At 35.3% G+C, this 11,359-nt stretch overlaps 1 protein-coding gene across 1 annotated transcript in view; it reads left to right on the top strand.

Moving 5' to 3' along the window:
* LOC145666303 (synaptic vesicle glycoprotein 2B) overlaps positions 1–3,678 on the top strand; it is a 120,478-nt gene extending 116,800 nt beyond the window's left edge. Inside the window, exon 14 of the mRNA XM_081733388.1 lies at positions 587–3,678. Coding sequence (XP_081589514.1) covers positions 587–642 — 56 coding nt within the window. The 3' untranslated portion in view covers positions 643–3,678. The remainder of the gene's footprint in view (positions 1–586) is intronic.
* Positions 3,679–11,359: the final 7,681 nt, after the last annotated feature.

Raw genomic sequence — 11,359 nt, 5'->3', positions numbered from 1 at the left:
TGTAATTCGTGTAGCAGCAAGCTTTCAGAAGCGCAGAGGAAACGTGGGGCGTTCCTCGAAACTATACGAAGAATGTTTTATGTCTTTTGAATGTCTTAAGGTACAAAGATTCTTTTTATTAGAATTAATAGATATCTATTCCACCATACCAATTAATTAGTAAAATTATAGCTCTTTCAAATATAAGCGTGTTTATAGCATAATAATTCCGTATTAATTTACATTGTATATATACTTTCCTGAAGTGAAAACAGTTTCTATCTGGAGTAAAACTAAAAGTTTCATAAAGTTATCACAGAATAATAATAAGAAACAATGTAATCGCGTCATATCAATTAAATTTGGAATTTTAGGGAGGAAAAAGTTATTCTCCTTTCCACATTGAATAGCCTCATGTAGATTTGAACTGTACCATCCACCTATATCTTAAGAACATGTACTTAATCATTTAGTTCAGACTTCAAACGCATACCAGATACCTACACTTTCTCTCTTCCATCTTAAGTTTATCCTTACTTTTTTTTAAAATTTAATGTTATTTTTAATTTTACATCATTAATAATAACAACTATGTTTTCTTTTGCAGGTGGTGGGCTATTGTGTTTATTTTTACCCAACACAACCCGTGCGCCGCTCACATGACAACGTAAAACTTTTAACGAAGCCAAAGAACAGGAAAACATTGTATCAATTGCAAACGACGACACTACAAAGCGTCGAGTTTGTTGTTTGTATAATTTATCAAAGAGTTATACCATATCTTTTGTATTTTCTAAAGAAAAGTTCCGACATTAAGTGTTGATGGGAAAACAAAGTAAAGTTACCAGTTATTTCTATTAGTTGCATCTTCTGAGACTAAATAGTTGAATTTTCCCAATTTCTGAGACAATATTGATAGAACTTTGTTTTATTTCGTAAAACTGTACAACATACACTGTAATCAGATTTGGCATAGGAATTCTTCCAATTTCGTCACACTGTTCATTGGACAACGATTAAAAGGTGGAAATATTATTCTACAGTAGGCTCTAGGAGAAAGTTACTTCTTAAGAGCCTGCCTTACTAAAAATAATACAAAATTTACATTTTTCTTTTGCTTGTTTCTCATAAGTGAAAGGAGATAATGAAAAATGCAACTTACCACAATCATAGATAATGTTATTCTACAACAGAAAATATGAACGTGAAGAATTTTCAGTGTTGCCAGAATAACATTTCTCCAAAAATCTAAGCACCGACTAGAGGATGAACTCAACTGCATTTGATTACGTATCATGTTGTCTTGGAATCCTGTGAACTAATTTTTAAATAATAGTTGTATTTAGTTTGTAATAAACAAAATAGATCTAATATACAGTTATTAAAATTAAATAATAATGTTATTTAAAAAGTAGTTCACAGGATACCAAAATAACAATTTACGTAATCAAATGCAGTTGAGTTCGTTCCTCTAGTCGCAGCCTTAACTTAGACTTTGAGGGAATTGTTATTATGGCAATTGTAATTTCTTTGGATGGCAGCACTGAAAATTCTTGAGGTTCATATTTCCTGATGTAGAATAACAGTATCTATGATTGTGGTAAGTTGTATTTCATTATCTCCTTTCACTTATGAAAAACAAGCAAAAGAAAAATGGTAATTTCTGAATTATTTTTAGTAAGACAGGCTCTTAACGACTATCTATATATTTAGTGTCAACTGCCAAACGTTGAAAGAAAAAAGAGGGTTGCATTTAGGTGCACGTTTACTAGTTTTTCGTTTTTTTTTTTTTTTTTTTTAATTCTTTACATTTCTAAACGATATTTTTGTTACACAAAATATTATACCCTAAAATGTATACAAATGATTATTATCATCACGTAGAGTGTAGCATGGTATTCTATACTTATAACTACATTATTTCGTTACTTCTGTATAAACCTACCTTGCCGAACTTTGTATGTTCTAACAGTATCGGTAATTAATGAACAAACAAATCCTCTCAGAAATAGTAAAAAAAAAAAAAAAATATATATATATATATATATATAGTGAAAACATTTAGTCGTATTAACACTTTTTCATGTTCTCAAAATAATTAGGAAAATGACGAACAATTTTAGAATTTTAGGACTGCAGCATCCAATGTTTAAGAGTAGCACAAAACAACTGACTAACATTTGGAAGCATTTGCAGATTGATAAAAAAAGCTACCTCGACAGTTATGACATGAAAGCAAAAATGACAAATTTCTCAGAACAATGATAATACAAGTTACTCTGTAACTAGTGGGATGGTACTAAGATCAATTTCTTACATTCTTTTTTTCCTTTCCCATTATTTCAAAGAAAAAAAAATATAAACTAGATTATGGTAGCTGGAAAGAAAAAGAAAACGTCAATCTCGAGTTTTGAACATCGACTTCGGTGCTAATCACTATCTTATCTAACTTTCCAACATATATGCAGATATACAGGGTGATTTAAAAAAAAAAAAAAAAAAAACAGATTTCATTTGGGTATAGAATTTCTGAGTGAAGTCCGATTTTCATGCGGTTTGTGGCAAGTGACCAAGGAAGGATAGGAGATTTATGGGACTATGTTTAATGGTTTAAATTCGTCCCGGGTAGTATCGGCTATGCCTCAACAAAAACAACAAATATTTACCAGTGTACTTTACAATTGGAATGAGGTTTTGGATTTTTGAAGCAGAATTGCAGAATACAAATTGTTAGTGAGAAGAAAAATTGAGTGAGTGGTAACACCCATTATTCCTTGAGTGACGGAGAGATTTCTTGGGCGACCTAGGGAGTCAATAACTGACTTCTTCCACAACCGCCTGCGGGATCCGATGTTTTCCTGTTTCATTTAGAAGCGATTCTGTTTCTTCCAATTTATTCACTAACAACAAATTGTGTTCCTGTCTGGGACAGAACGTGAGGCAAATTTGTTTCTAAATGCCCTTTGCAAGGCAACAACAGATTCCGTTCTCCAAAAACTTCTAACGATAAACACATGTTGCCCCAAAAGAGTACACCATTCTCACTGTGTCCTGATCACAATCACATAATAGCACACAACTGTACAGAACTACAATTTCCAATACAATGATCCAGTTTCCTATTCACCTTGTCAAGGTTGTCATTTAACGAAGAAAACTCGAATTTCCGCATCGACCCGCATCTCATTCCAATTGTAAGGTACACTGGCGAATATTTACTGTTTTTCTTGAGGCGTGGCAGATATTACCCCGGATAAATTTAAACAATTAAACATAGTTCCTAAAATCTTCCACATTTCCTTGATCATTTGCCACAAACCGCATGAGAATCGGATTTCAGTTAGAAATTATAGACCCAAATGAAATCCGTGTTTTAAAAAAATCACCCTGTACATTTTTTATGAACAACAGGTACAACAAATTTGACTGATTTCGCTGTAACGAATATTGCATTAATCCTTTTGTAAATAGAGAAATCTACTTTGAAACTCGAAAGAAATGTAGAGCGAAGCACCATACGAAATGTTTTCTGAGAATGTATGGATATATGAATACATAAAATGTGAATATTTACATAAGAACTTATACATTTACAATAAATGTGTGTGTGAACAAGGTAAATCTTACCTTTACAATAATGTATAATATTGATTTGTATATGTTGTTAATTAAACAAAATAAATATATATAAAAAGTGTATTTAGTAGTTTTATATAAAAACTTCAGTATAATAATATATTTTACGTATTGTCTCCACTTTTCCGTTTCTTGTGATTGGCTCGAAGGCTTTCGCTTATTTCTAGCGCCCAGAACCTCTTTAGATCCATGTGCATATAATTTCTATTTTTAAAAAAATCGCTTATCAATATTCCTCGCCAATTCTGCAAGGAAGTTAGCCCTCGGCGACGTAATTGGTAGGAATAGGTACATTTGTTTAGCGTAACAGAGCTACAGATTCTGAAACATCTTAACTACATATGCTGTAAACATACGGAATACCTAGAGGTTAAGACATTCGTAATACTGTTTGTGCGTGGTCTTGTGTAGTTCATAAAGCAGTCATTTTCAACTGTAAGATATATTAAATTGAATCATACCTTCCTGCTCGGTCCAGGGACCCGGGGAATAGGTGAGCTCCTTTGTGGCTATGTAGAGTGCACGTGCCTTTGACAGAGTTCACGTGGTTCGGATCCCATGTTAAGCTGTAGGTCCACATTTCATACAGCCTCACTGCTGAACGGATCGCTAAACTTTATCGGTACGAGCCACGATGGGAGAAGAAGGGGCGGTTGGTATGAGTTAAGAAGTGTTGCCAGTGCATAAGTACTCATGAATCCATTAATTGTGAACCTAAAAGACCACAGACTCCATTGTCCAAGTTCTTATTTCCTTGTCACCATTACTTAGATAGTATGTACAGGGTAGGACAAGGGAACAGGAATTTTTGAATCTAGAATTAGCAACACTGTATGGCCGGCATTTGTTTGGAGACGATAAGACAACATTAAGAAGACGCTGTCATTTATAATAATGAAGCATTAAAGTTGTGTGGAGCGTGATTTCCCTGTGAAAGCATGTAATAACGGTGACTTTCTATGGCCTCTGAAATACCCTGAAATCGGTGTGCGATTTCTCTCTGTGGCGAATCTATGGGGACATCTCGAAAGAAGAACACAATACACGACCTGCAAACATCGTTGAACTGAAACAGAGGGTTAAAAAAGGACTCACTGATGTTCCTCAGGGCGTGATACACGGGGCATTTCACCGAATTTCCAAAACAGATAATGTGTATGCCGAGATGGGATATCTCGGGCATCTTTCCGATGTCATTTTCAAAAAATAAAGTGACATGTTAAGTGTCATAGGCTAATGTCATTGTTAATGGCACACTCTCTACATGCAACTGAATCATTAAATATATTATTTCGTGTGTTGTTGATTAGTGCATTTTACGTCACTTAAAATTCTCCTCTTTTCCTGCGGCACCTTTACGTTATCTGCTCCATAAATTGTTTATTGTATTACACTGAATACGAGAAATAGAACAATTGAAAACGACTTCTCTAAAGTAATACTGATGGACATTGAAACGGGGATTCAACAATAGTATTGCTAGAATCTCTCTCTTGTGGGGAAAAAAAAGGAGACTACACAAAATAAAACTCTAGATTGTAACTTCATAGTCCCTCCTACACTACGGTTCTATGTTGCCTGCTTTGACGTAAACCCATGAAGCTATGGACACTCTGGCTTGCCGAATAGTAAGCATGAAAATAATCTACTGCGCACATTCAAATCTATTGAGAGTTCTTTCACATTTTTCAAACTTTCCTCAGTTACACAATAGTTTTGCAATTTTATAGCACAGTTTTTCGTGCTTAGAAATTACTTTAAAAGAGAGCATTTATAGAAGTTTCTCATTATTGAGAAAATTACCGCGAAAATCTTAATTGTTTTAACTCGTAATCGCACGCAACGAAAACATTATTCAGTACCAATAAACCTTATAGCGTTAACTTTTTTTTTTTTTTTTTTTTTTTTTTTTTGTAGCTGAAGCTTATGTCAATATTATTATTATTATAATAATACTTCGTTGCTTTGCCATATTTTGGGTTACTGAAAATATGCTCGAAGAATTTGATGAATACCTGAATCTATACTGTAAGAATGGACGAAACGAACTTTGATTACAATTTCGTTCTCTGGGATGATGTATTTGTTGCCGAAAAAGTCACTACGCATTTCTGCAGCAGATGGCTGTAGTTCACTTTCTAAAATTCTAGAGCCATTTGCATCTGTGTTACTGCTTCGAAATTTGACAGTTCTAGCCGTAATCTAAAAAGGATATATATTTTCGTTATATTTTATTCTTTTGCTTCCGTAAACTGAAGAGTACGTGTCAAGCTTAAGAGTTGCGTAATGCTCTTGAAGAACTTCAGTGCCGACGATGATTTACTAAATTCCAGGCTATAATTTCGATGTCAACAAAGCACTTTGGTGAGGCAGAGACACCGATGGGCGACGAAAACAGCATTGATCGAGTCAAACCTACGTTGCACTGGCAAAAAAAGACTGCAGAAACATTGAACAGCAATAATTCAAGCGTTCACGTTCATTTGAGTAAGCCAGGAATATAAGCAAGCTTACGATAAGGTTCCTCATGAACTCTAGAAAGGATTTCATTTGATGGCGCGTATAAACATCTGCGGTATGCTCATTGGATTGTTTTCAACAAAGTAATGCACAAACGGTCTTGGTCTTAACGTGATAATTCGCTGGAAACAACGAAAGCACATTCACCAAAGGAAAGTTATGCTCTCAGTGTGGTGGCATTTTACAGGTATCGTGTCTTTCAAGCTCCTACCAAGGAAATAATCAAATCGCATGTGTACTGTAATCAATTGAACACTTTAGAGAAATCCATAATCCAGGAACGTCCAAAGTTTGCTGTGTTCCACCAAGACTATGCGAAACCTCATTCGCCTAGAGTTCTTTGACCCAGAGCTTCGATGGAATAAGTTGTTACACCCACCATCTTCCACTTGTTTTCCTCTTCAAAACTCCTTGCGTGATATTACGTCCAATACAAATGAGCGAGTAAATTAGAACCTCGTTCAGTTTATCGCCGATTTAAAAAAGTCCTACGAACGAAGGATTACGAAGCTCACGGAACAAAACGGGCAATGTATCGCTGATTCCTCTGCGCTTTTTATACAGGGTATTTCAAAACAACACCGACAACCTTTGGGAGGTGGTTCCTGACACCAAGATAAGAGAAAAAGTATAGAGCAACCTGGCTGCACAAATGCTTTCTTTCGGAGTTATAGGCTGCCGAAAATATGAAAAATGAACTTTACAGATCCATAGCTCCAATACTATGGGACCTACCGTAGTCAGATCATGACTTCACTTAGGAACTAATATGTGCGCTATCCAAAAATAAATCTTTCAGAATCCAGCAGTACTCACCCGACAATTTTGATAGAGGGAGTTTGGCTACGGGCATATAATTTGAAGTACTCACCAACCACCTCTACAACAATTGTTGTGGAAGTACAGCAGGATAGTGAAACTTGGATATTTGGATAGGGCACATACTAGTTCCTAGGTGAAATTTTGACCCAACTACGGTAGGTCACAGTTTTGGAGCTATGGACCTGTAAAGTTCATTTTTTCATGTTTTCGGCAGCCTATAATTACAAGAGGAAGCACTTGTGCACCCAGGTTGGTCTATACTTTTTGTCTTTATCTTGGTGTCAGGAATCACTTCCCAAACGTTGACGGTGTTGTTTTGAAACACACTGCACAATGCTGCTTCATATTCTTTCTCAAATCGTCTCTTTCGAACAGCCAACTAAGCAGCCTCCTCTGAAACTAAAACTTTAGACCAGAATAGCTTGGATTAGAAAAAATTGTCTTTCCCTTGCTATAGATATTTTACACAAATACACAACACGTTAGTTAGAATACACGCCCCAACTTTTTCCTAAACTTCGTTAAACAGAATTTTCATCTATTTCTTTTAGTATTTCACAATAAATTTCAGTTTAATGCTGTTCTTACACAGATCCTTTCAATGCCAAAACCCATACTATTTCTTTCTCCGTTCACAGAATTCTTATACTGGACTATGAATCACAGAAAACAGCAGAATACTAACGCATTAGAATCAAGTCTTGCACACAACTCCAGTTTCAATGAAGCGATTTGAAAATATATTTTCTAACAAGTTTAATGTATTCTACTCATAATTAGCAACTCCCTAAGAATCAAACGCCATTTGAGACAGCACATTTAATGCACTCTAACTAGGGCGTTTGTAAATCATGTTTCTCTCTTTCAGCATATATTTATTTATTTACTTTTATTTTTATATTTAATATCAGGAATTGGCTCCCCAAGCTTTATATTTTTCCTTCCTCTGCATATAAAGAAACGCAGTACTAATAAATATAAAAGTTTTGAGATTATTTCCATAGATCACTACCAAATGCGTGCGCTATGGTTAGAAGCAGGACCCTCGCCACTCAGTATACTGAATCACAGTGTGCGCTTTGAGGCTTCCAAAACATATGTGTTTAAGATCATGCGAGCCTAAGCAGAGAGTCAACATCAACTTCTGTGTGAAATCTGACAAAACCCAAGCGTAGTCCTACAATGATACGATTCGCCTATGGAAGTGAGACTATGAATCGGTTTTGAATGTACATTTCAAGAAACGAAGCATATCATTTGAAAAGTCAGAGTGACCTTCCACAGGCAAATAAATCTTCACAGTAGTTCCCCAAGGTCAAAGAAAACGGGGCACAATCACACAGTCACCAAAAAGTGCTCGTCGTTTTTCTAGACATTCGAGGAATTATATACGGTCATATTCATCCCCCGGAACACCAGCCCGTGAAAAGCGAGTTTTACTGTAGTACTCGGGAGAAAACAACCTTAATTATTGCGCCTGGACAGCCGGTTACTTCATAACAAAGCCTTCTCTCATTATAAATCTTGCAACACGTTTCTCGCCGTAATAGCATGCACTCTACTCACTAGACTTGGCTTTATGCAACTACTTCTTCCCAAAGATGAAACTGCATTTAAAATGTCATAGTTAGACAGCGTGAATGAGATCCAGACTGAATCGCAGAAGCCCCTTCGTACGCATTGCGAATAGAGTATAACAGTAGTTGCAGCTTGTAATGATGATGGGATCAATGTATCGCTGCACGCACAGACTATTTTGAAGAGAACACTGTAAGAAAGACCGATTTTAAATCAATTAAGTACGAGGATCATCCAAAAATAAAGACCATTCAGTTTTAAAAAAATGAAAAACAATATTTATAGGAAAAAATAATTCTGTTACAAACCTGAAGTTTCACTCACTTCTCTACACAATCAACTTCATTTAAACATTTATCGTGTCTGTTCACGAGCTTCAGAGTTTCCATGTTATATTTCTCCCACCAGTTCATTACGCCAGGTGGTCACTGTATTCTCCAAACTCTTCTTCACTTCCAAAAGTTTACCGCCCAGAAACTCTTTCAACTTCTGAAAAGGTGGAAATTGTAATAACGATTTGCATTGATCGTAGTACCTTTTGGCATGAAATTCACCAAAAGAACACTTTTACAATCTCAAAACATGGTTGCCATGACCTTTCGTGTTGAGTGTGTTTGTCTGAATTTTCTTTTTTGATCGGCGCTTGCTCTCTAGGGTAATGTGAAACACTCAGGTCTCACCAGTTACAATCCGATGAATGAATGGCGGCAGCAGAGAATAACGTGGGAATTCTGAAGTTAACAAATGTTTAAATGAAGATGGTGATTATGTAGAGAAATGAAGGAAGTTTCAGGTATGTAACAATTTTTTTTCAATAAATGTGTTTTTAATTTTATTTAACTGTATTTGTTTTCTGGATGACCCTCGTATATTCTAGTCTATACATTAAGTAGGGGAACTTTTTGATACAGCTACTTTTACTACTATATGCGTTGACATGTGAACATTCTAAGTCGAGAGTGAAGAATATCTGTAAGTGCTCTGAAACAATATTAGGAGAAGACAATATTCCGCAATATTAGAATTAGTGCTTGGTCGTTCTTTTCTCAACCAAAAGTTTATGAAACTATTCTTACGTGCTGTTTTGCATTGTTATAATATTCTTCAATGGAAATGTGTATGTAAATCAATATTAAAATGTTCTCAAAAATTCTTTTCTATATCGGTTTGACCTTTACAATAACAATGACATGATGTTCAACTGGATAATGCATGGCCGTATTTCGTACGTTTGGTTTCACAGTTCTTCACGACGATGGAGAAAGGGCATAGATGGATAAGTATAGTGAAATGGCCACAGATGAATCTTGGGACGACAAGTGGGTGGTATATAGGTACCCAAATATACATTAATCCCTCACGTTTCCAACTTCAACTCTCATTGGTTCATGAGAAATGCCGCAAAATCGGAAAAGTGAGATTAATTTATTTCTCAACAATGGCTTGATCGATTTTGTTTAAACTTGGATGTATGTATTGGTTTATACAAGGGCTTTGTCTGAAAAAAATTAACAGCTCCCCCTGACGATTTCCCCCCCTCAAAAAATTCGATTCAATATTTTGAGCTCCTTTTGCCCTATGATGGTCTACGAGCACAATTATGAAAAAAATCATTTTAGATGTCGCTTTAATCCTACAATTATATGTATTTTTCCAAAATTGTATCACGGGTACGCCATGGTCAAAATTAGCCAAAACCAACCACACCACACTTATAAGGGGCAATTGCAAAACGAACAGCTATTGATGTAGCTTTAGCATATTTGCTACGTGAATGAGTGAGAAATCACACCTGAAGTGCCAAATTCACTGATGCTCCATTTGATGGCCTGTGGCGTCCCCATCCCTAGTTCGAGATAGTAGATCTGATATTTAACAATTTATTTGGGAATGAACACTCTTACCACTTTAAAACAAACACGAAACAATGAATCTTTATGGTTGTGAATTCGTCGCCAAAAAGGGAAAACTGACAGCCAGAAGCGTCTGTTGCGATTTTTCTTTTGGGGGGGGGGAAAACCCCCGATGTACATAAGAATTGTATGTTTTATATTAGTAAATTAGTAGTCAATGAATTAAAATATAGACTCTGTAAAACTGTTATTATTATTATTATTATAAAATTTATATATATTTTAAATTTTGTAGTGTCTATTACAATTAACTTACAATTTGTAACACGTTTCCGTTATAAAGAGCTCTGTAAAACTTATATTGAGGACAAAGGTTATGAATTCCTATGTCTGCATTTAAAGGAAAAAAAATCACGATTGTCCACTGCAGAAGCATCGTTCAGCTACACATGGAATGCTGAAAGAAAACTATCGTCTGTTGGATGAAATATTTGACAATGAAATGATAGTTAATATCGGCCCGTATGATAGAATTGCTAGTTCTCTACATAATAAATTCTCCATACATGTAACACCAGATGAAAACCACTCTGCAATAACCGCAATCATGAAATCTGCAAAAACTTCAGGAAACGAAAACTCCTTTGCAGCCTTTGTTGAACAGAAATTGCGAACAAGAGAACTTCTGTTTACATCTATTTCTGCACAGGATCTTGAGGATTTTCCTCGAATGACCGAAAAATATTTGAAAGGATTGTTTTATGGATTCTTCCAATATAAACAGACAATATGTTATTTGACTGAAATGTTGGATAAAAGAGGTAATAAGCAGTATGTTAAAGACAACGACAAGATATTGAAGCCGATAGTGCATTCAAGACATATAAATGCTTCATCTAAAACCAAATGCAGAAGTTTACAAAAGTGTCATTAGGTATTGTTGCGACTGTGAAAATGGATTGCGAACAGTT

The sequence above is a fragment of the Thermobia domestica genome, chromosome 12 (assembly GCF_964235325.1).
Source record: "Thermobia domestica chromosome 12, izTheDome1.hap1.1, whole genome shotgun sequence".
Lineage (NCBI taxonomy): Eukaryota > Metazoa > Arthropoda > Insecta > Zygentoma > Lepismatidae > Thermobia > Thermobia domestica.
Note: the sequence above shows the minus strand (reverse complement) of the source record. Positions and strands in the feature narration are given on the sequence as shown.